Raw genomic sequence first — 22134 nt, forward strand, 5'->3', positions numbered from 1 at the left:
GGGGCACTGCGGCACCTCCCGGGGCCGGCAGCCAAGCTGGGCCGCCGAATCCAGAGGCCGAGAGCGCGGACATTCCTCGGCCCCGGGCGGCTGCTCCTGCTGGCGAACGCAAGCGGCCTGGCCGGGCGGCCAGAGTTTCCAGCGTCCTCTGCGCCCGCCGGGTCTAACCGCAGCCCACATTCCGCCTCTCAGCCAGACTTGGGGGGAGGGGACGCCAACGCCGGGCCACGCCCCATTCAGGTCACGCCCTCCGAAAGCCAGGTCAGTCCCTCTCTCGGGCTCCCGGGCTGGGGACCATCCTGGCCTTGGGACGGATGCAGACTTGAGCCTGCCCAAGACTGTGGAGGCAGCTTTTCATCTGCCTCCGCGGGGTTCAGGACGCAGCGTGTGGAGTCCACAGTGGGTGGGAACAGCACACTTTCCTCTCCGGGGGACTCTAGGGTCCCTGCTCCCCTCTCAGCCTCAGTCTCCGCAGATGAGCAGGATATGATGGCACATACCTGTAAGCCCAGCAGTCAGGAGGCTGAGGCAGGATGCTCACCCAGATCACAGCCAGCCTGAACTGCACAGCCAGACCCCGCCTCAAAAAAAGGGATTTAAAAAAAAAAAAAAAAAAAGCTAGGCATGGTGGCACACCCCCATCATCCCAGCATCATAGGGAGGCTGAGACAGGAGGATCCTTCTGAGTTCAAGGCCAACCTGGGCTACAAGGTGAACTCAAGGCCAGCCTGAGCTGCAGAGCAGACCCTGTCTCAAAAAGAGAAAAAAGAGAAAAGAAAGAGGGGGATGATCCAGGGCACCCCCGGTGTGGAAAAGTTCTATTTGCTGGGGACCTGAGCCCCCCCCCCCAGGCCAAGTCGTTTGGCCCACCCTGATAGCACATCCTGGCATCAGTAGCCCGCTGCGGTGAAAGTGCCACCGCTCACAGGTGCTGTCTTTCTCTCATCCCTCCTCCCAGCCTGGGGGTACATGTGGGGTAGTTAGGTATACCTGGGCTCCCCACTTGTACCTCTGTTTCAAGCCCAAGCCACCACAGAGGGGAGAGCTCTTTCAGGGCCTCCTCCAAGTCCTGCTCTGGGGAGATCCATCAGGAAACGCAAGAAGCACCCAAGGGCCAGGTGGAGGTGTAATTACGGTGCGGGTTTAGGGAGAGAGAAAGCCCTGCTGGGAGGGGCAGACCCAATGGGGGGCAGACGGCACCCTAAAGTGCATTTGCGAAAGAAAGAAAGAAAGAAAGAAAGAAAGAAAGAAAGAAAGAAAGAAAGAAAGAAAGAAAGAAAGAGAAAGAGAGAAAGAAAAGGCTGGTACGGGAACTTTCCTTAAATAAGGGCTGCTGACAGGACATCCCCAGTCCACAGCCGGGCCTCCCACTCTTGAAGTCTTTTTAACCTTCAGGTCCAGGTTGGCTCTGTCTCCCCCATCTGCTAAATATTTCCTGCCCCCTCCTATGCAGTGTCCTCAAGAGGAAGTAGTGAATTGAGTTTTACCTGTCTCCTTCTCATGCTGGAAATGCTCACAGACAAAAAGAAAACTCTTAAGACCAGCATCAAAACTTTGGGACATCCAGGCCTGATTTGGCAGACTCCTGCCCACCCTTCAAAACGCCAATCAGAATGTACTCTGTAAACCTTCCAGCATCTGGGCTTCTTGCTGACCTGATGTTGACCATACAGGGTGGAGTAGCCCTGACTGGGTCTGTTTTGCCTTCCCGACCAGTCTAAAATCAGCCCTGGGGCTAGGTTTGTACACCTGCCAACAAATCTGTATCTAAAGGTCAGCAGGGAGACATCAGGCAGCCCTGTGTACCCCTAGCTGCCTGTGTCCCCACACCAGGTCCAAGACAGCCCAGCCAGAGCACAGAGTCTTCAGGGACCATGAAGAGGTCTTGAGCCCCTCCTGACCTCTTTCTGGGGAGCCGCAGCAGGTCTGACAGGCCCTGCATTGAGCTGGTCATGACAGCCTGGGCCTCAGCTTCCCTAGAGAGTGTGAGCCCAAGGCTGAGTAGAAAGGAGCCCCTGCCCAGCCACACGGAGGCCCCGCGGCAGCCCTCGCAGACATACCTGAGGTTTGGCAGCGCCTAGGCTGAGTCAGCACGGGAGGGCGTCCGACGGCCCTGGGAAGAGCGTCTTGACCTGAGGCCCCCCCAGTCCTCCCCAACCCAGATGTGTGCATGCTGCCAGCTGTGGCCAGCTGTGCTCCCGGGGGCTGCGCTGCAGAGGACCCCTATTGGGTTGCCTGGACAGCGTGGATCCAGGGCATACCAAGGGCAGGGGGACAAGGGGACACTGGGCATTGATTGGGGCAGTGCATGGGATGCTCTCTGTGTTGTGCACTGCACCAGTGTCACCCTGCTCAAGGTGCCCATGGGGCATCCTGGGGGACAACATGGTGGCCAGGCTATAAAGGGGCAGAGATCTTCACCTACAGCAGCAGGGCAGAGCAACTCAAACAACATGACCTCGCGGCTGAGGATGGCACGAGGCTCCAGTGACACATCCTTGGTGGGACGCAACTTGCATGGGGCTCCCTCGGTCCCACTGAGGTCAGGGGTGGGGACCTCACACTCACCTGGGCTGCCAATCCCTGGCACAGGCAGTGTTTCTACCAGCACAACGCCAGTGCCACCCAACCACACAGGGTCAGCCGTGCCATGCCAGGCTGGCTCCGGGATTGGGGTGTTGGGTGCGGGCAGCCCCTACTCTGCCAGCTGATGAGCGAGACAGGCTGTAGGGAAGTGGTGGGTGGCCGCGCCAGACCCACGAGGCATATGGAGGAGCCGGGGTGTTCAGCCAGGACAGGAGGCGCTGGGGCTCAGGGTTGGACCTGCATGGCTGTCACGAGGGAGGGCCGGACCCTGGCACGGGGAAGGAACCGCTTCTTTTAATGCTGGAGAGGCTCATGGGGGAACCTCTCCTGCTCCAGGACCTCCTGCTGCTTGTAAGATCTGTCCCCTCCAGCCTTTGCATGACCAGCCCAGCTGCCTGAAGTACCCTTCTTGCCTCATCCACCCAGTGAACTCCTAGACATCCTTCAAAACCCAGTGCCTCTGTCTCCTTTTCCAGAAAACTTCTCCTCACCCTGTGGCAGCCACGTTTGCTGTGTGACCCTGGGCACCAGTCTTTGAACTGGGAAGTGGGAGGGAACCCGTTCTCCTGAAAGCACAGGTTGGGGTCTTGAGGCAGTGAACAGGCACTGAACACCCCTCAGGTGAGCGAGGACTAGGGCAGAGCGGGCCTGCATCCGGTGGTGCCCAGTGTGTGTCTCTTTTTCCCTTCCTCCCCTTGGCCTCTGCAGTTTGCAGACTTGTTTGAAGTACTTTCTTGTTCCAAAAGTCCTCCTCCAGCTCAGTGTTAGGAATGTGAATAACCCCGGGTTCTAAAATTATGAAAGTTGAAAATGCCGTGGGTGGGACTCAGGGCCTCCCGTGCCCTGGGTCCACCCGTGGCAGCTGTGGCCAGGGTCTCTGGGGGGGGGTCCCAGCCCCCGGCTTCCCCTGCTGTGGGCTGTGTGCTGGCAGCCCAGGCGGTAGGGGAATGGATTTTCCAGAAGCTGGGGCTGCGCTCCAGGAGGAAGGCGGCAGCCTGGCTATTCGTGCAGGGCTTGTTCTCTTGGAGCCTCAGTTTCTCCATCTCAAAGGCGGGGGCCATGGCTGTCTTTTCTTTCTTTTGATTGATTGATTGATTGATTGATTGATTGATTGATACAGGGTCTCACTACACAATTCAGACTCATAGTGATCCTCCTGTCTCAGCCTCCCCAGAACTGGGATTACAGGTGTACACCATCACACCCAGTTTCAGGCCCAGCATGGAGTACTCGGGGTTCTGGGGCTGGCACATTACTGGGGATCAAACCTCTTTGTGCTTACCAGACAGGCACTTGGACTGCCAGAGTATCTGCCTAGAGCCCCTCTTTCTTTCTCTCTTTCTTTTCTTTTCTTTTTCTTTCTTTCTGCGGTGCTGGGGAGTGACTGAGCTGCTGCATCCCAAGTACTTTTTAAATTCTGAGACAGGGCCTCACTAAATTGCCCAAGCTGGGCTTGAACTGGACACCCATCTGCCTCAGCCTCCAAGCAAGCTGGGAGGAGAGCCCCTGCGGTGGGCAGGGAGGGGGCCACAGGAGGCTGTCCCAACCATGGCCTGTGTCTGCCCTACCTCGGTCCGGCCAAGGCCCAACAGCCTCTGCAAAGACTTTGGCAGGGCAGCCTGACACCTCATCACCCGGGCTGGAGCCACAGCAGCTGTGACCCAGCCCCAGGGGCCCCCACATCCCTGCAGGACCCCACCGGGCCACCAGGCCAACCCCACAAACAGCAAGCACTGTGCAGGTCCTGTGTGCAAAGCCGATGCGGGGCCATGAGTCCAGAGCCCCTTGGAGCCTGACGCCCCTCAGAGATCCCAGGGACACACTTGGGTTTGCAGTCTTCAGCGTCCTCAGCCCCAGAGCACCCCAAGGGGCATGGGATGGAGGAGGCGAAGCTTGAGCCCCACCCCCTGGGCTAGGCCAGGCCGCAGAGCCACAGGGGCAATTGATGGCAGAGATGGGACCGGTGTCCTGGCTAAGGGTCCCCTGCTCCATGCCCCCTTTGCTGGGGTGCCGGCCTGGCACAGGTCTCCAGTTACACCACACTGATATTTCGGGCCCCACATGTGCTGCTGGATTGAGATTCTAGGGTCACCCAGGGAGCCCCCCTCCTGCTGGGACTGGTATAGGAGAGTGGGGTACTCTCAGAACCATACCTGCAGGGCTGATGAGATGGTTCGGTGGTCTAAAGCACCTACTTAGAACAAGCTTGGCAGAGCACAGAGGGACCGCAGTTCAATCCCCCAGCACCACATGCCAGCCAGCCCCACCCCCTGGTGGGCTGAGCTGGCCACACACACACACACACACACACACACACACACACACACACACACACACAAAAAAATAAATTTAAAAAAAAAAAAAAAAAAAAAGAACCATACCTGCCCCACAGGGTGACAGGAAGAGTTGCCTGTTAGACACTGTGGCCTCCAAGCCTGAGGCCCAGCCAGGTCCTAGAGCCCAGGCTCTTGGCCTCAGGCAGCTTGGCCCCCGCATGGCTCAGCAAGGCGGTGTCTCAGGCCCCAGCTGCCACCACGGTCACCCTCATTGCCTCACACACAGGTCCCCTTCAGTGCCCTGGGCCAGGCCCAGCTCCAGGATACAACCGCCACAAGGGCCTCATGCCATGTGCACATGGTGTTCTGCAGGGCTCAGATGTGCTTCCGTCCATGGAGACACAGTGGTGTATAGCTATAATCTCAGCACTCAGGAGGCTGAGGCAGGAGGATTGCCATGAGTTTGAAGCCAGCCTGGGCTATACAGTGAGACCCTCCCTCAAAAAACAAAACAGGGGCCAGGGAGATGGCTCAGTGGAATAAGCACTTCCCTGGCAAGTACAAGGGCCTGAGTTCAATCCCCGGTTCCGCCAAAAAAAAAAAAAAAAAAAAAACAACTGTATTTCTGCCCAAGGAGTGGGCAGCCCCGCCGCTATACCTCAGCCTCAAGCGGACACCATGGGGTAGACACAAGCATCTTTAATTGAGCCCCCAGCCCAGCCCTGACACCCCAGGGTCTCCAAGCACCAAACACAGGAACTCCCAGCCCCAGAGCTGCCCTAGCATGGGTACCCCAAGGAACCCTCTCCTCTCTCACTCAGCCTGGCCTGAACCCCAAACACCCCACAACCAGCCCCCAGCTTTATTTCAATAAATAATCCCAGAACAAAGTGTGGGCCAAGGACCTGGAATCCAGGTGGAGACAGAGGTCGCTGCAGCCTCTGGACACTGGCCGGCCCCACACTGGCTCTGTGCCCTCCAGGCAAACTTCACTTCCAGGTCACATGACAGCCTCTCCTGCCTGCCAGGTGTGCCATTCGACTTTCAGTTCTGGGCCAGGGCTCCCAAAGACTTGGGGAGGGGACATCTGGAGAGAAGGGAGCGAGACTTCCTGGGCAGAGCTGGGCAGGGAGCTCGCGGCCCAAGTCATTGGCCCCGGCGTGTGCGGGGAACCCTCGGGGAACCTCGGCCCACCCAACCCATCTCCCTGCGGATGTCATCCAACACCACTGTTGCAGGGGACTCGAGCATCCTCTGGAAGAGGCTAGGCCTGGCAGGCGGCTCTCGGCACTGAAAGGTGACAGCTGTGCCAGCCTCGGATCTCATCTCCCTGGAAAAGCCGTCAGAGGAGCCATCAAAGCAGCGGCCGATGGCAATCTCCTTGGCCAACCTCGGGCTCTGGTCTGTGACTGTGTAGACACCGTAGTTGTGACCCAGGGGATCCAGGGGTGCTAGCATGGCAAAGGTGGCTGGGTCATCGGCGGGCGCGGGTGGGGGGTGTCGCTCCAGGTAATCCTGTAGGAGCCTGTTGACTGCCACACGGCGGCAGCTGCCCTGGGGGGTGATGGTCACCAGCGTCCTGTCCACCTGCCGATGGTCAAACAGCATCCCGCCACACTTGAACTCTACACAGGCTGCTGAGGTGTTGGTGCGCTGGGGGTCGCGCACGCTACGGGCGTCCCGCAGGCCATAGAGCTGTCCCCGGGTGCGGGGGTGGCTGCCCCCTGCATTGTGCGAACGCACCACCACCTCCTGGGGACCCTGGATCTTCACCTTGAGATAGCAGGCGCGGAACTCCTGAGGGTTAGGCCACCAGGACAGGAGGTCGCCCGTCCAGGAGGAGGGCACGCCCTCCCTGAAGGGAACCACGTTATACTCGTATTTGTCTGACTCCACACGCGAGAAGCGGAAGTGGCTGGCGGTGACCGGTGCGTCCTGACACTCGCGCAGGCTGCGCCACGGGTACACAGGCCCGTGGGCCTCACTAGGGTCCCCGGACCTAGGCTTGGCCAGGTTGATGCGGAAGCCCGTGCGTTTGAAGGCCGGGTCATCGTGGTCAGTGCGCTGGTACCTCAGCCGATCCAGGTAGGGCTGTGTGACACCCACCGTGGTTGGGAGCAGCCGGGGTTGCGAGGGCGCAGGCTCCAGCTCCTCACCGCCCAGGGTAGCAGTGACCAGTGCCGTGTAGGCATCGGGCCGGTCCTCATCACAGAAGGCGGGGAGGCAGGCGCCATTGGGCCCCGTGACCGCACTGTCAAAGCGGCCCCAGGCGCGCGGGTTGGCGGAGAAGCCAGGTGCGGGCTCCAGGTTCACAAGGGTCACCACCACGCCCTCCACCTGCTCGCTGGCCGCAAACTTGTCATTGGCAAAGGCACGGACCTTCACGAAGCAGCGGCGGCGCTCGGGCACGTCCAGGTTGAACAGACGCCGCTCACGGATCTCCACATTGCCAGCTAGGAACACTCGCTCCTCACGGCGCACACGGGGGCTGGGGGAGCCCTGGCGTCGGAAGCTGCTCTCCTCCTCCCACAGGCCCGTCTCTGGCTCCAGAGACCACAGGCGGAGGGCCTCGGCATGGCCGGCCATGCGGATCTGGTCTGCAGCCACGCGCACAGCCACAGGCCCTGCGTGCAGCTGCTCTGTGGAGCCCGGCACACGCAGGTCCACAGAAAACATCCCGTAGGTGCGCAGTGGTGCCAGCTCCCCGTTGCGGTCCACAAAGCGCAAGTCACTGGGGGCAGCCACTGCGGAGGTCAGGTCTCTGGGGTCCACGGAGGTCACCCGGGCCTCCACGGTGCCCGTGTAGGGGCTGCCATCCGTGGCCCGGATGGACCCAGGGGGCAGCACCAGCTCCGCAAAGGGCGCCTCTTGCTCCAGCTCCCCAAGGGGGATCGTATTGCTCTGGCTGGCATCCAACAGGACAGCAGCCTTCTTCCGCATGGCCTTGACCTCATGGTACACACCTGCTCCTCGGGGGTCAAAAGGCAGCACCCGGACTGTGTCCAAGAACTCACCGCGGGGGTCCACAAACGTCACCACCAACCTCTCCGTGGAGGGTGGCACCTCGATGGTGAAGTCGCCCTGGTAGGAGGTGAAGCCGATGGGCTCCCGGCCCAGGAGGATCCTAGCAAAGCTCAAGGGCTCCCGGGAGTCCACAGCCACCACACGGCCCCGGACCAGCCCCCGAGGGGGCAGACACTTCTGGCAGCTACACTCCGCCACCACCTTCACTGGCAGGACATAGCCGGCGCAGCGGATCTCCCGGCTCTCCAGGCGACGTACAGCACAGCAGCGTGAGCCCAGGTCCCCGCAATGAGCACCAGAGCCCACAGGGCCTGGGCAGGGGGTGTCAGGGCAGAGGCCCACATCCAGGTAGGTGGGCCCACTGTCACCTGGCCTGCTACAGTCATCGGGGAGTTTGATGAGGTGCTCTCGGGGCCGGGGGTCACATGCTGGCTGTCCTGGGGCTGAGGAGCCAGAAGACAGTGGTCAGGATGAGGGAGCTGTGGGCTGGGTTAATATTGGGGTGGGGGGTGGCTGGGGTTAGAACTGGAATGTGGGGCTCAGGGAAGTCAGGGATCAGGGTGGAGCTGAGTCCCTCACAGCTCAGGGTTAGGGATGCTCAGGGCTGGGCTGGGTGCTCACCCAGCACAGTAAGCTGGGCAGAGCCTGAGCGCACAGTGCCCGCCTTGCTCCATGCTTTGCAGTGGTAGGTCCCCGCCTGCTCGGCACGCAGCTCACGGAGCTCCAAGTGGGCGCCAGACCCAAGCTCCCGCTGGTCCAGCAGCGTCCCGTTGTGGAACCTGGGGCAGGGGGGACAATGTGGGGACCACAGCATGGGCCTGGAGCAGCAGTTTTGCCAGTGCTGATTTCTTCCCGAGAAGGTGGGTCCCTCTGTTCATTCGGTGCCCACCTGTTCATTTGGTGAAGCTCTCCCACATGCCAGAGGGGAACCAAGACAAGCATGTGCTTCTAGAAGGCCTTTTATTGTTAAAATTCTTTTGAGACAGGGTCTCACTAAGTTGATTAGGCTGACCTCAAATTTGAGTCTGTCCTGCCTCAGCCTCCAAGTAGCTGGGATGACAAGGGTGCACCACCACCCTGGTTCTAGCTATGTCTTTGAGGCACCAAATAACCACAGGAAACTTGATCCAACACAAAGCCGGAAGGAGGCCCATCTAGAACAGGGCCAAGCTTACCACAAGTACTTCTTGGGCACAGGGTTCCCTGCAGCTTTACAGCAGAAGGTCACATTGTGGCCAGCCTCTCGCACACGGGACTCTGGGTGCTTCACCAGATAGGGCTTCCCTGGCAGCAAGTGACACAGGTCAGGGCTGGTCCCACTTGCATCTCCTGGGAGTCCTTCCCCAGTACCATAGCCCCCTCCTGCTCTCTGCCTCCCAGGTACTCACTTAGTTTCTCCAGGACAATGGTGACCCCTGAGGAGGTGGAGCTGCTGGCCTGAGCCTGGGCCACACCCAGAGAGAAGCCACCTGCCTGGGCGCTCACATTGGCTCGGCCACTGGCGCAGACCCCAGGCATCTGGAAGGCCCCATTGGCATCGCTGATGGCCACAGTGCCAGGCTGGGACCGCAGGGAGACCCTGGCTCCTGACAATGGTCTCCCAGATGAGGTAACCACAGACCCCAGCAGCATGTGGTTGGGACATCCACAGGTGTCAGGGCTGCATCCTAGAGGGACACAGGAACAAAGAGGCCTCTATATTCTTTGCTAGAGAGAGCTTTCATTCAGTCACTCAACAAACACACCTGAAGCACTGCCCCATGTTGTGCCCCTCTGAGGCTTCAGCAATGCCTGGGGGATGGGGGGGGATGGAGGTGAGTGTGTGGGGTTGAGCCAGCAGGAGGGAACTTGGGTTCAGAAAGAGAAGGAAGGCACCCTGAAGGAAAGGACAAGAGAGGTGTCTCAAAGGATGGAGACAAGGTCAGCAGGGAGTGGTGGGGAGTCTAGCGGGAAGCTCCTGGGGCGGACTGGAGCACACTCCCCACCCAATCCTGCGGGCTCTGCAGAAGATGGAAACTTCCACTGGAAACTTGCGGGCAGAGGTGCTGGAAGGGCAGAGCCGGGGGTGGGGTCCCTCCACTGGTCACCGGGTGCCCCCGCCCGCACCCCTGTCCTCCCCACAGCAAGGTCTGCAGGCTGTGTTTGTGGAGCCTGGGTGGGGCGGAGTTTCCAGTCGCAGCCTGGCTGGCTGGTGGGGGAGGCCTGGGCATCTGGGCTGCCAGGGTGTAAACAGCATCCGCGTGGGCGGGAGGGCTGCGTGCATGAGGGTGGAGCTGACTTCTGTTCTTGCACACCGTGCCCCCTTAGGAAGCGGCCCCACAATCTGCCCCTGGCCTCGTGCCAGACCCTGGCCATCCAGATGCGCACACAGCAACGCTGCTTGGGCCCCAGGAGGGACAGGAAGGCGCTACCTGGTCAGGAGTCGTGGCTCCAAGACTTCACACTTCCAAACCAGTTTAGTCTCCAGGCCCTCCCTCCAGAGACCCCAGCTCAACCAGCCCCACCCCTCCGACCCTGGGTTGCCTCAAGGCCGCGTCCCATTCGCTCTGAGGCCACGCCCCTCTGCACAGGCCTGGCCCACAACCTACTTACCCCTCGCTACTCCCGGCTTCTGCGCAGGCCCCGCCCTTTCGACCCCCTGGACATGAGTCCTGACCCGGACCTGGGCGGCTGCCGGGACGCAAGCTACTGCCTGGTCTGCAGCTTCCCGAGCAGGGACCCCCTATTCCCCCCACGCGGTCCACGCGACCTCTGAGAGACTACAGAAGCTACTGCCCCCCCCCCAGCCACCGCGCCTGCTCAAAACCCAGTGACAGTGTGGGGTGTAGGCCTGTAAACCTAGGCGTTGAAAGGCCCGCCTGCCAGAAGCCCCACTCACCAAATAAGCCCCGCCCCGAGACGACGCCCAGCCATTGGCCCGTGTGGGGACACGCCCTTAACCACGCTCTCTAGCCCCCTCACCGAGCGGGCAGCGGAAGCGCACGTGGTAGTTGGAACAGCGGCGGCCGCGCGGCTGCTCGCGGTTGAGGCACCAGAAGCCGCGCGTGGGGTTCAGGTGCACGCGCTCGCCCACCACCGATGGCAGCGCCCAGTCCGTGGTGCGCGCCTCCAGAGCCAGCGGCCGAGGGCACACGCGCGCAGGCCCGTAGTAGAAGCGGATGGCGGCCAGGCTCTCGAAGTCGCCGTCTCCGCCCGGGTGATCCACGTTGAACCAGGATGTCCACTCGCTGGGCTCTGTGGGTACCATGCGCTGAGACCTGGGGGCCCCAGGACCAAGGGTCGCCCCGATCCAGTCCCACAACCAAGAGGGGAGCCGGCCTCGCCCGTGGAGCCCCAGCTTTCCTCCTGCCACCCCTGCCCCTCCCTGCCCCCCAGCCACAGCCTTCCTCTCGTGACCGTCCAGTGGAGAGTCTCCCCCCAGCAGAGAGGGGACTCCTCCCTGGCTGACCAACCTTCCCAGTCCTCCAGGGCCGGCGAGGGCTGGCTGGGGTGCAGCGCGCGTTGTTCCTGAGCATCTGCAGGAGGAGTGGGAAGTGGGGGCACGGAAGCAGGATGACGGGGCCGCTGTGAACCCCTCCGGTGCAAGAGGGAGGCCAAAGTCACCTCCACTTTACACAGGAGGAAACTGAGGGTCTAAGAGGCTTCCAGTCCCAGGCTTCTGTAGCCTCTTCCCTCTCTCAGACCCAGTGCCACCACGGCTTGGGAGAGCCCATGTCCCCTTGGTCCCCAGGCTCGAGTCTCCTTTTTGGGGCGTCCAGCGGCCCCAGACTGATCAAGTTCATTGGCTCTGCATCTGGTTCATCCACCTGGTGCCCGAAGTGTCCTACTGCAGCTCCCCACCCCTGATCCTACACAGCCCTTCTGCCCAGGTTGCCCGCAAGAAGTACTGGAGTCCAGCCTCATTGTCCCCGAGAGCCTGGGCAGGGTGACAACCTTGGAAAGCACCCTCCTCCTCGGATCGTCTCCGAGGCATGGGCTGTACTACGTCTCGGGGTGTCCCGGGTGCGTGGGAGGTAGCGGGAGGAGAGGGCCCTGAGAGCTGGGCAGGAGATCTGGAGATTTAGGAGCTCCAAAATGGGCTGGGTCAGACGCCCCTGGAGCCCAGAGAAACCTCAGGTTCCCGTCCTCCCGTGCGCCCCGGTCCCTGCAGTATCTTCCTGGATCGTAGGAATGGACGAGCGCCCTGTCCAGCTCTGAGAGGTCCCCAAGCTCCTGGGCTGTCGGAGGGAACCCAGACCCCAGGAGGTGCGTGACCCTCCGGTCCGGTCCTCTTTCCCCGCGCATGTGGGTTCCAGGCCAACCTCGCCTCGGGCCTCACCTCGGGCCCCAGCCAGATGCACAGCGGCGGCGACACAGAGACAGAGTAGTAGCAGCCGTGATGCCATCGCGGGTCGGTCCCAGCAGCCCAGGGAGTCTGAGCTGCACTGCGCTAGGATGCGACTCCGTACTCGCGGGTCTGGCGGCCCGGGGGGATGAGGACGGGGGCGGGGCGGAATTGTGACCACGCCCACCCAAGACTGGCCCGCTCGGGACCACGCCCCCTGTGTGACCTGCGCAGACTACCCCCATCCCGCCTTATCTGCTCCTGCTGCTTGCGGGAAGCGCCCCGCGAGACTTAAAGCCTTGACCAGCCCCGCGTGGCGTCGGACCGAAGCCAGCCCTCTAGAGCGCAAAGCAAGAATGAGGCAATGCGCGGTGGTATCTGTTTATTGGTGGCTGTCACAGCGCCGCGACACAATCGGTGCCCGAATAGCCGGGCAGGCGCAGCGCAAACTTGCGGCGCACGTCGTCGGGCACGAACCTGCCCGCCACGAAGTGGTGGCGCCCAGAGAAGCGGCCGGCGCAGCGCTTGGGGGCCGCCAGCGAAACCAGCACGTCCGGCTGCAGCCCGTCCTCGGCGTCCCCGCCGCCGGTCTCGGCGTCCCAGCCTGGGGACCAGGAATTGGAGCTGGGGGTTGCGCTCGGCCCTTCATCCCACCCCCCTCCAGACCCAGCCTCTGCCTTGTCACGGGGTCCTGGCTGGATGTGCCTGTTAGGGAAATGGACCGCCCCTACTGGGGAGCGTCCCGCTCTCCGAACACAGCCTCCGCCCTCAGGGCACCTCGTCGGGCTCCCTTCTCCTTAGGATACGGTCTCTGCCCTCAGACTACCTTCGCGCAAAGCCTCCGCCTTCGGACTCGGGGTCGGTTCGAGTCTCCCTCCCCCCGCTCCTGTGCCCCACTTGGATGGCTCCCGAGCCCCCACTTAGATGGTAGTCTCTTCCCTCGCGGCCAGACTTCAGCTCTGGACTCCAGCTTCCTCCGTCTGGCCTCTGGGTCCCCCCCCGCCCTTTTTTTTTTTTTCCAGAACCGGGGATTGAACTCAGGCCCTTGCGCTTGCCAGGCAAGTGCTTAATCTACTGAGCTATCTCCCCGGCCCCGTGGGTCCCCCTTTTGACGTAGCAAGATCCCCCACAACATGTCGCAGCCACTGTCCCCATTAGTCTCACCTGAAGCTGGCGCCTCGCACCGGAAGCCGCCGGCTCCTCCCCAGCCCAGCCCCCATCCCTGGGCGCAGGCTCCTAATCGCCTCTGCCCGCAGGGCCCTCTGCTAACTCCCACCCTTGCGGAACCCGGCTGGGGCGGCTGGGATCCCTAAGTCAGGGGACAACCCCGCAGGACAGCGCCCCCGCAGAAGGTCCGGGCCAGCCACTGTTTATCCCGTCTGTCGTCCCTAATGGCTCCAGCAGGCACGGGGCGGCGGCCAGGGCGGTGCGGCCTCTGCCAAGTGAGCTCACGTCTGCCCAGGCCAGGGGGCCGGGGTAGGCGGCGGCAGGCAGCAGCCTGCGGGGCGGGGCCTCGGGAATCGGGACCCAGTCTCCCGGGCAGCAGCCTGGGTCGCCCCCATTCCCAGGTGGGTGCTCAGCGGGGAGTACACTCCATCCCCGCTGGGGAAACAGGCTCAGAGGGGGCAGACAGGAGCTTCCCCAACCTCCCACCCGTGCCCCTGCCCGCGTGCCTGAGGGGATGTCCAGGCTCACGAGGGGGATGGACAGGAGCTTCAGTATGGCCAACGCGCGGGTGCAGGGCCCCCCGACCGCAGCGGGCTCCACGCCAGGGCCGAGCACAGCGTCCACCACCAGCCCATAAGCGTCGTTGATGAGCTGAACCTGAGGGGCGGGAGGGTCAGGGTGGCCTCGGAGTGACCACCTGCCCACCCGGCCCAGCCCTGGCCCCAGCACCACCGACCTCGGTGGGCAGGTAGGACAGGAAGGGGATGTCCATCTTCTCACACTGCGTGGTCAGGTCCCGGTGCAGCAGATCCGGAGAGCGCATGGGGTAGAAGATGGTGGGCTCGTACTCCTAAGGGGAGAGGCCTGTTGGGGTCCAGCCAGGGAACGGTTAATGGACCCACCGGCAAGCCACGTCCCTGTGACCTGGGACTCTGGCGAGGGGAGGACAGGGTTGCTACAAGGGACCAAGTCAGGGTGAGGCAGGGTATCACCACTACTCACAAACACCCGCAGGTGCCGAGCACAGACCAGCCCCACAGCCCCGTTGTGCTCCGGGCCACACACAACCAGCACGGTCCTCTGCTTCCGCGAGAGGGCAGGCAAAGGGAACACCTGAGGGGGCACAGCAAGGGCACAGGCTGGCTCCTGGAGAAACAGGCCTGGAATGGGGGATATGTGGGGCTCAGGCCAGGAGAGGGGTGTTCTGGCCCAAGGGCTGGGACCTCAATTTCCCGAGCCAGCAGAGTCCTTGCTTCAGGCTCTGCGGGACATCGGTGGAAAGCGCGCCTCCAGCCCCTGGCAAAGGCAGGTGTGGTTTGGTATTCTTGCCAGAGCCGCAGACAGGACTTCCATGCCCCTTTTCCAGGGTGGCTGCTCCTCCCAGCCTGTGTTTCCAGGCTTGGGGTTGGGGGTGGAGTGGAGCTTGAGGAGGGAGGCCACTCCCCCTCCCATCCTGGGCCCCTTTCCTCTTCTGTCTCCCAACTGCTCCTTGTCTCTGTTGGCCTGTGTCTCTCGCATTTTCTTTCTGGTGCTACTGTTTGGTGAGTGTGGGGCTACATCCTCAGCCCTTTTGATTTTGAGACAGTGTATTGCTAAGTTGCCCAGAGTGGCCTAGAACTTGTGACCTCCAGCTTTGGTCTAAGTACAGAGTGATTGTGAGCCACTGTCCCTGACAGCAGGCTTCTGAGCCTGGCCTCACCTCCTCCTGGGCCCCAGCCCCTCTCCTCCAGCTTCACTTTTGCCTTTAGCAAACCTGAGCGCCGAAGTGCCAGGGAGCAAATCGTTTTCCAAGGTGATGTGGAACAGGCCGCCCAGCTGGGAACAGGCCTGACCCAGCCACTCTGGCACAGCCTGAGTCAGGGAGACAATGACATCCACTAGGCGGGTGCAAGGGAGCTGGGACTGACGCACTGGGCTCTGTCGGTGGCCGAGTGTCAGCTGTTCTTAGCCATCAGCCACTCTAACCAGGACATGCACTGCCTGGGCATGCACTTGTGAAAATGGAAAAGATGAGTCCAGGTAAAGAACGAGCTGCTTTTAAACGGCCACCGTGGGGCCGGGGAGATGGCTCAGTAGAATAAGCGCTTGCCTGGCAAGTACAAGGGCCTGAGTTCAATCCCCGGTTCCGCCAAAATAATAATAATAATAATAATAATAATAATAAACGGTCACCGTGGTCAGAAAACAATGACGGGGGAGAAGTGAGAAGGCAGAAAGGGAGGGGCAGGAGGAAGAGGGAGAAAGGTGCCTGACTCATGTAGTTGGGAGCGGATTTAGGGTCCCATCGCCCGCAGGTGACCACACAGCCAGCCCGGGAGAGCGTGCGACCTCACCGCCGATCGTCTCCCTCCTCCCAGACAAACCCGGGTTGCAGCTCCGCCTCCAGTGTGACCTTGGGCGGCCCCCACCCAAGCCTCAGTTTCCCCAGCTGGCCCCCAGGAGAGGCCATCGTCTCGGGCCCGGGGCTCAGGTACCTTAGTCACAGCCACGGCACTAGCGTGTCCGCACAGCTCCAACAGCTGCAGCCGCCCGAAGCGGTAATCTTCCAGCAGCTCCCGCTCCAGGGCGGCTGCTTCTGCCGCGCTGGGGACAGAGGGAGTATGGATTCGCGGAGACCCGCTCGGCCTCTCATCCGGAGCAGGAAATACCCTCTCACTAGCTAGCCCAGGGGATCTCCCACGAGCCCTGCGCTGGGGACTCTTCCTCTTTCTCAGTACCCCCATCCCACCAGCAACTGGTTGAATGGCAGCTCGCGGGAAGTTGGAGCCGAAGGCCGAGGCGCGCGCGCCCTCTGGTGGCCAAAGGCGCGTGCAGCAGCGACGCAACTAGGCCAGGAGGTGGAGATCGACCGGGTGGGCTGGCGGCCCTGGGCATCTGGGTAAGGCGGGTTTTGGAGGCTGCAGGTCTTTTCAGTCCCTTTTTTTTTTTTTTTTTTTTTGTGGAACTGGGGGTTGAACTTACTTGCCAGGCAAGTGCTTATTCTACTGAGCCATCTCCCCAGCCCCATCTTTTCAGTTCTTTGAGACAAGAGCCTCACTATGGAGTCCAGGCTGGTCTGAACTTGCAGTCCCCTGCCTCAGCCTCCCGAACTAGGGTTACAGGTGTGTGCCACTACGCCTGGCTGCAGTTTTAATGGCTCAGAGAGGGGGGATATGGAACCTATGGCCCCCTTCCAGGTGCAGTGAGGAAGTTAAAACATTTGTGGCCATACCACTTGCTGTTCAACTGCTGTGGTCCATATCCACCTCTCTAGGAAGGAGGGCCCAGGGCAGTGCAAACAGGGCCCTTGCTCAGAAGCCATGACGGAGTGTAAGAGGGCAGGACACCACAGTAGGCTGTTAAGGGTCAGGATCAGGCCCACAGGCTTCGGGTCTTCCGGGAAGCACCTAGCTGGTGGCTGGCAAGGGCAGCTGGCAGAGATGGGGCCATCAGGCAGGGGCAAGGTCTGCTGGTGGTGGCCCCAGGAGGGGCCCTTTTCTCCTTGCAGCAGTCACACTTGTGGCCCTGATGGGCACGGGTGGGCAGAGCACACTGGCGCATGGGGGACCAACAGCCCATCAATGGCTTGCTGGGGGAGGTGACCTGGGAGAAATGCCACTAGAAGATGCTTCGAGAGCCCCCGAGTGAGGACAAGCAAGTGCCTGGTGAGTTCAGGGCACAGAGCCTGGATCTGCGGCTGTTGGAGGAGGGGTGTCTCGGTTGCCGCTGGCGCTGATCTGGGAAAGCACATGCAGGAGATACATTCGGGTTCAGGGAGAGGGATATAGTAGCTGAGTATATCACACAATCTGGCTGCTGCCTTTAGTGGACACCTGGAACTTTAAATCTTCAAACTGGTCATTTTGGTGTCCGTGAGGATGCTGGCGATAGCAGCAGCTCTAGGCGGGTCAAAGAGGCGGAGCCGGTAGGGGACAGGACCGGCTGCGGGGTGCTAGAAGCTCTGCTCCGTGAGTGCCTCTTACTCCTCCCAAATTCAACCACCAGAAGGCCCAAGGCAACCTGGGTCCAAGGGAACTGGGCTGCCCAGGGGCCTCACGACCTGGCCCACAGCATGCTTTGCTACCTGGCTATGGACGCAGCCGGATCCCCTAGGTTCCTGCGGGCTCGAGACCGCAACATGACCTGTTAGCGGGCCCGCCCCTTTGTCCTCTGGCCCGTGAAGCCCTGCTATCCAAACTCGCCCTCGTTGTGGCTCGGGCAGAACCTGCCCAGGCCTTTTTTCTCCTTGGGACAGGTGCAGCAAGCAGGGTAGACCCCCCACCACGAACCTGCACGGAGGTGGGGGTGGCAATAGTGAGGTGTCCATGAATATTCATGAGGGGCTACCCACAGATGTGGTTGCCCAGGTAACAGGGATTTGGTAGCATCCACAGCTGCAGGCTTTTTCCAAGAGAGGCTGGGCAGTCCCTGGCCCACACTGCCCAGCCCTCCAGGCCTCCCTCTGCCCTCCCGCCATGATACCAGGGCCCCCCCGACCCGCCCCTCGCCCGCTGACCTGAGGAAACTGCGCTCCTCAGGAGCCTCCGTGAGCTCCTTGCTGCTCATGGTTGAGGTGAGGGGGGCGCGGTCTCCTCGCCAACCTAGGCCTTTTAAGCACAACCCGAGGAGGCGGGGCGACTCCTCCGCTCATGCAGGGTGCTCGCCAATCAGGAGGCGCCGCGGAGGCGCTGCGCGTGCCCATTGGGTAGTGTGAGAGGCCCGACTTAACCCTTCGGTCCCGGAAAAAGAGCCGCCCGCGGGAGGAGGGAAGTGCAACAGACCCACTGCAGAGGGATCCTGGCTGGGGGTGAGCCGCATTCCCAGCACCCTGGGCCCGATGACTGCAGGAGGGCCCCAACGACCAGAATCCCCAGGGATCAGGGGCTGCTGAACCTTGGGTGTCCATGGGGCCGTGTAAGTGGGTGACAGACAAGACAGTGTCTGGGTGGGCATATGTGTTTATTCTCTGTGCGGGCGCCCTACGCCGAGAACCACATGAAGCCGTAGCTGGCGTTGAAGATCTCTTCCGGTGTGCGGAACACATAGAGCTCACCGATGCCTGGGGGCACCCAGCGCGTGGTGTGGAACGTAGACTCGCCCACCTGCGGGCAAGGGCAGAACAGGGACGTGAGGGGCGGCTCCTTCAGCAGGGCTGCCCCAGCCCACCTGGCCCCTAGACCTGGCTGGGGAGACAGCACACCTTCCAGCCCGGCACGTCCTTCATGATGATGGCCTCCTCCTCCAGGTTCTCACGCATCATCTGCAGCACCCTGGGGTGTGTGTGTGGGGGGGAGCATGGGAGGGCGGGGTGAGCACCCCAGGGCCCCACTCCAACCCCAGTCTCCCTCCCACACTCCTCTCTTTCCTCTTCCTGTTCATTTGGCAGTGCTAGGCAAGCACTCACCACTGTGCCACAACCCCAGTTCTGCTGTAACATGGTCTGAGTTGGCTAGGCTGACCTGGAACTTGCAATCATCCTGCCTCAGCCTGCTGAGCAGTGGGGAGAAAGGTTGGCAACCATGCCAGGCTCTCTCCCTCTCCTTCTCCCTGGCAAACTCCTATCCTGTCTCCTGTCCCAGCCCCACCGCCCCTTCCTCCAGGAAGCCTTCCTATTCTCCCCTCTGGGGTTTCCAGTAGGTCAAGTCTTTGGACCACTCCCAAGGGACACTGCTGACAGACTAATGGGGTACCCCTGTACCAGGCAGGCAGCCCTACCTGCGGTCCCGCTCAGCCTGGAACAGTGGCATCATCGCAATGCGGGCCTCCATTTCCTCTATCTGCAGGCGCCTGCAAACCCCAAAGTGACAAGGGGGTCATGGGAGGCTGCTGAGTGCGACAGGGAGAAGAGAGACTGGGGTGGCAGGAGGCCTATGTGGGCGGGGCCAGCGCCAGTACAGGCGAGCACAGAGGATGGTTGGCTTCGCACTTTCTTCACAAAAACTTTTTCCTTCTTAAAATAGTTCTGCCTGATGACCTCGGTGCGGGGGAGGGACAGTGATCACAGGACTCTGGGCCTTACAGAACCATGGCCCCTTGTCTCAAAATAACCACAGGGTGCGATGGGCCAGCCAGAAGGCGGTCCTCTCTTCTCTCTGCTCCCGGCGATTTCCAAGATGCCTGCTGGAATGCTCTCCCAGAGCAGAGCAGCCTTCGCCCCTGGGCCCCGCAGCCCCTGCCCATGTGGCGTGCCCTGATGCTCAGCCTTGCCCGCAGCTGGTGTTATGCCCACGGGGCGGGGGCAGCCTCGGCAGCCGGAGGGGGATATGGACACCCGACCACTGGCTCTCTGCTTGCTGGGCTCTTCTGAGGGGAAAATAAATGCACACAGGCCTGGAACATGTGCAGTGTGGGCCTGGACTTCGTGGCTGTGGCCAAGCCCGACTGCCCAACACCGCCAGCCCTGGCGGCTGTGTTCTCCCAGAAAGGACAGCACCATGCCGATGCCACCCACACGCCCACCAGCCAGGTGCTACCTGCGCTCACGATTCCACTTCATCATGCTCCAGTACCCGTAAAGCAAGGTTCCGATGCCCAAGGCGAACATGCTGTAGCCTGTGGGGGCAGGGAGACAGGCAGGGTCACACTTGGGCCACTCCAGCATGGTGTGGCCAAAGAGTGCCTTCAAGGGGGACAGATCCCCAGGACACAGTGGCGACCTCATTTGTTCCCACCTGCTCTGCACTTTGGGGACACCGCGTGGCTTTTCTCACAGCCAGGCAGGGTTGGGGACAGCCCAGGTTGAGATAGCTGTGGCTGGGTGGCCCTGGTTCTGCCATCTTCCAGAAGTCACCAGGCCCATTGGGAGGGACTGACAGTGTCCATGCTGGGCCCCAGCTCTGCAGTGGTTCCTACCACCAGGGCCACCAATGGGTATACTGCACACAGAGGACTCCATGCAGCCACCAGAGGAAGACAGTGCCCTATGGGGTGGCACTGTGACTTCCTGGCCCTGTGGGGTTGGGCCTGCATGCTCCATAGGAGGGACAGAGGAACCATGAATATTTACTGAGGGCCAGCAGGAGCCCAGCTCCAATGCCGACTCCCTGAGGATAGGTGTTAGGTGGGCTCCCCACCACTGCCTAATCCCACAGCTAGGACAGACCCTCAGCTCCACTTCACACCCGGTAGGTGACCGTCAGCAGTGCAATGCTGTGTGAGGCCCACCCAGGGCTGAGGGTGGCACGGAGGCCCTGTTCAGGGTCTGCAGACGACAGCCAACGTCCCTGTTCTTCCCTTTGCTGGCACCTCTGCTAGATCTGGAAGTGAATAAGAGCATTCTGCTTTTTCCTGTACAGCTCAACCTCTAGAAACCTGCGCTCAGGACAGGGTAGGGTAATGCGCATCTCTCATCCCAGCAGTTGGGGGGCTGAGGCAGGAGGACCGCAACTTAGTGAAACCCTGTCTCAAAATAAAACAGTAAGGGCTGGGAATGTAGCTCACTATAAGGCCTGGGTTCAAATCCCAGTACCAAAAAGCAAAACAACAAGGAAAAAACTCAATAAATAAGCTCACAGAAGAGAATACTCCCCCAACAGTTGCACCGCATCCCCCTCCTGCAGAACCCTCCAGCAGGGTTCACGTGGAGACGCTGGGACTAGCACAGCCAAAAAGAAGCTGAAAAAAGTGAGACAAAGTTGCAGGACTCACACTTTCCCAGTTCCCAACACACCCTGCAGCTGTGTGTACAGGACAGCGCGGTCCTGGCACGCGAGGACACGTTCAGCGGCAGTATGGAACCGAGTCCAGAAATAAACCCTCATATTTATGGTCAATTGATTCTGGACAAGGCTGCCAAGGCAATTCAATAGGAAAGAACAATCTTTTCACTAACCAGGACAACTGGACAGCCGCGTGCGGAGCGCTGACAGGCCGTGTCCTTATCTCGTACACAGAATTAACTCCGAGTGGATCAAAGTCCTGAAGGTGAGAGCTAAAACCCACTCTCGCAGAACACCTGGGTCAGACCAGGCCTAGTGGCGCACGCCTGCTATCCCAGCACTGTGGAGGTGGAGGCAGGAGGACAGCAATTTTTTTTTTTTTTAATGTATTTAGTGCAGGGTCTACAGGGTTTCACTACGTAGATTGGACTCATAGTGATCCTCCTGTTTTCAGCCTCCCAAGCGCTGGGATCACTGATGCGCGCCACCACGCCCCGTCTCAGTAGCCATCTCAGTGCGCCCTGGAGTGGGGCCAGCACAGCACGCCAGGGATTGAACCCTGGCCACTGTGCTCTGCCTAAGCAGGCCCTTTATAAAGTCCACTGAGCTATCTAGCCAGCCCCAGGATGGCAAGTTTAAAAGCCCAGCCTGAACTACACAGTGAGACCCTGCCTCAAAAAAGAAAAAAAGCAGCGGGCCATGCCGATGTATGCACATTGCCCCAGCACGCAGGAGACTGAGGCAGGCAGGAAAATCATGGGGAGTTTGAGGCCCAGCCCGGGCTACATAGTGAGATCCTGTCTCAAAAAACAAAAACAGGGGCCCGAGAGATAGCTCAGTAGAGTAAGCGCTTGCCTGGCAAGTGTAAGGGCCTGAGTTCAATCCCCCGTGCCACCAAAAAAAAAAAAGAACTTCAAGTGTGCATTAAAAAGAGCTGTGTGGGGGCTGGAGAGATGGCTCAGTGGTCTAAAGCACCTACTTAGAACAAGCTTGGCAAAGCATTGGGGACCGCGGTTCAATCCCCAGCACCACATGCCAGCCAGCCCGCCCCCTGGTGGGCTGAGCTGGCCACACACCTCTCTCTCTCTCTCTCTCTCTCTCTCTCAAATAAATAAAAAAA

The 22134-nt window shown here is 60.9% G+C and overlaps 3 protein-coding genes across 3 annotated transcripts in view; all 3 read right to left on the reverse strand.

Moving 5' to 3' along the window:
• Window positions 1–5907: 5907 nt before the first annotated feature.
• On the reverse strand, window positions 5908–12271 carry Cilp2 (cartilage intermediate layer protein 2). Its single transcript, XM_004646870.2, has 8 exons — window positions 12205–12271; window positions 11339–11401; window positions 10848–11120; window positions 10233–10297; window positions 9275–9581; window positions 9062–9170; window positions 8508–8665; window positions 5908–8329 (listed from the first exon to the last, which is right to left on the reverse strand). Exons 1-8 carry the CDS (start codon window positions 12269–12271, stop codon window positions 6009–6011), a joined length of 3363 nt encoding a protein of 1120 aa, XP_004646927.1. The 3' UTR covers window positions 5908–6008.
• A 334-nt stretch (window positions 12272–12605) lies between these two features.
• Window positions 12606–17991, reverse strand: Yjefn3 (YjeF N-terminal domain containing 3). Its single transcript, XM_012512844.2, has 6 exons — window positions 17873–17991; window positions 15852–15960; window positions 14380–14490; window positions 14114–14227; window positions 13884–14034; window positions 12606–12814 (listed from the first exon to the last, which is right to left on the reverse strand). The coding sequence occupies exons 1-6, from the start codon at window positions 17920–17922 to the stop codon at window positions 12606–12608; spliced, it is 744 nt and encodes a 247-aa protein (XP_012368298.1). The 5' UTR covers window positions 17923–17991.
• A 305-nt stretch (window positions 17992–18296) lies between these two features.
• The window catches only part of Ndufa13 (NADH:ubiquinone oxidoreductase subunit A13), a 7127-nt gene continuing 3289 nt past the window's right edge, over window positions 18297–22134 (reverse strand). Inside the window, exons 2-5 of the mRNA XM_004646872.3 lie at window positions 19830–19908; window positions 19072–19143; window positions 18557–18626; window positions 18297–18458 (exon numbers count right to left, since the gene is read on the reverse strand). Of these exons, the coding sequence (XP_004646929.1) occupies window positions 18336–18458; window positions 18557–18626; window positions 19072–19143; window positions 19830–19908 (344 nt within the window). The 3' untranslated portion in view covers window positions 18297–18335. The remainder of the gene's footprint in view (window positions 18459–18556; window positions 18627–19071; window positions 19144–19829; window positions 19909–22134) is intronic.

This window comes from Octodon degus, unplaced genomic scaffold, assembly GCF_000260255.1.
Source record: "Octodon degus isolate 3935 unplaced genomic scaffold, OctDeg1.0 scaffold00282, whole genome shotgun sequence".
In the NCBI taxonomy this organism is placed as follows: Eukaryota; Metazoa; Chordata; class Mammalia; order Rodentia; family Octodontidae; genus Octodon; species Octodon degus.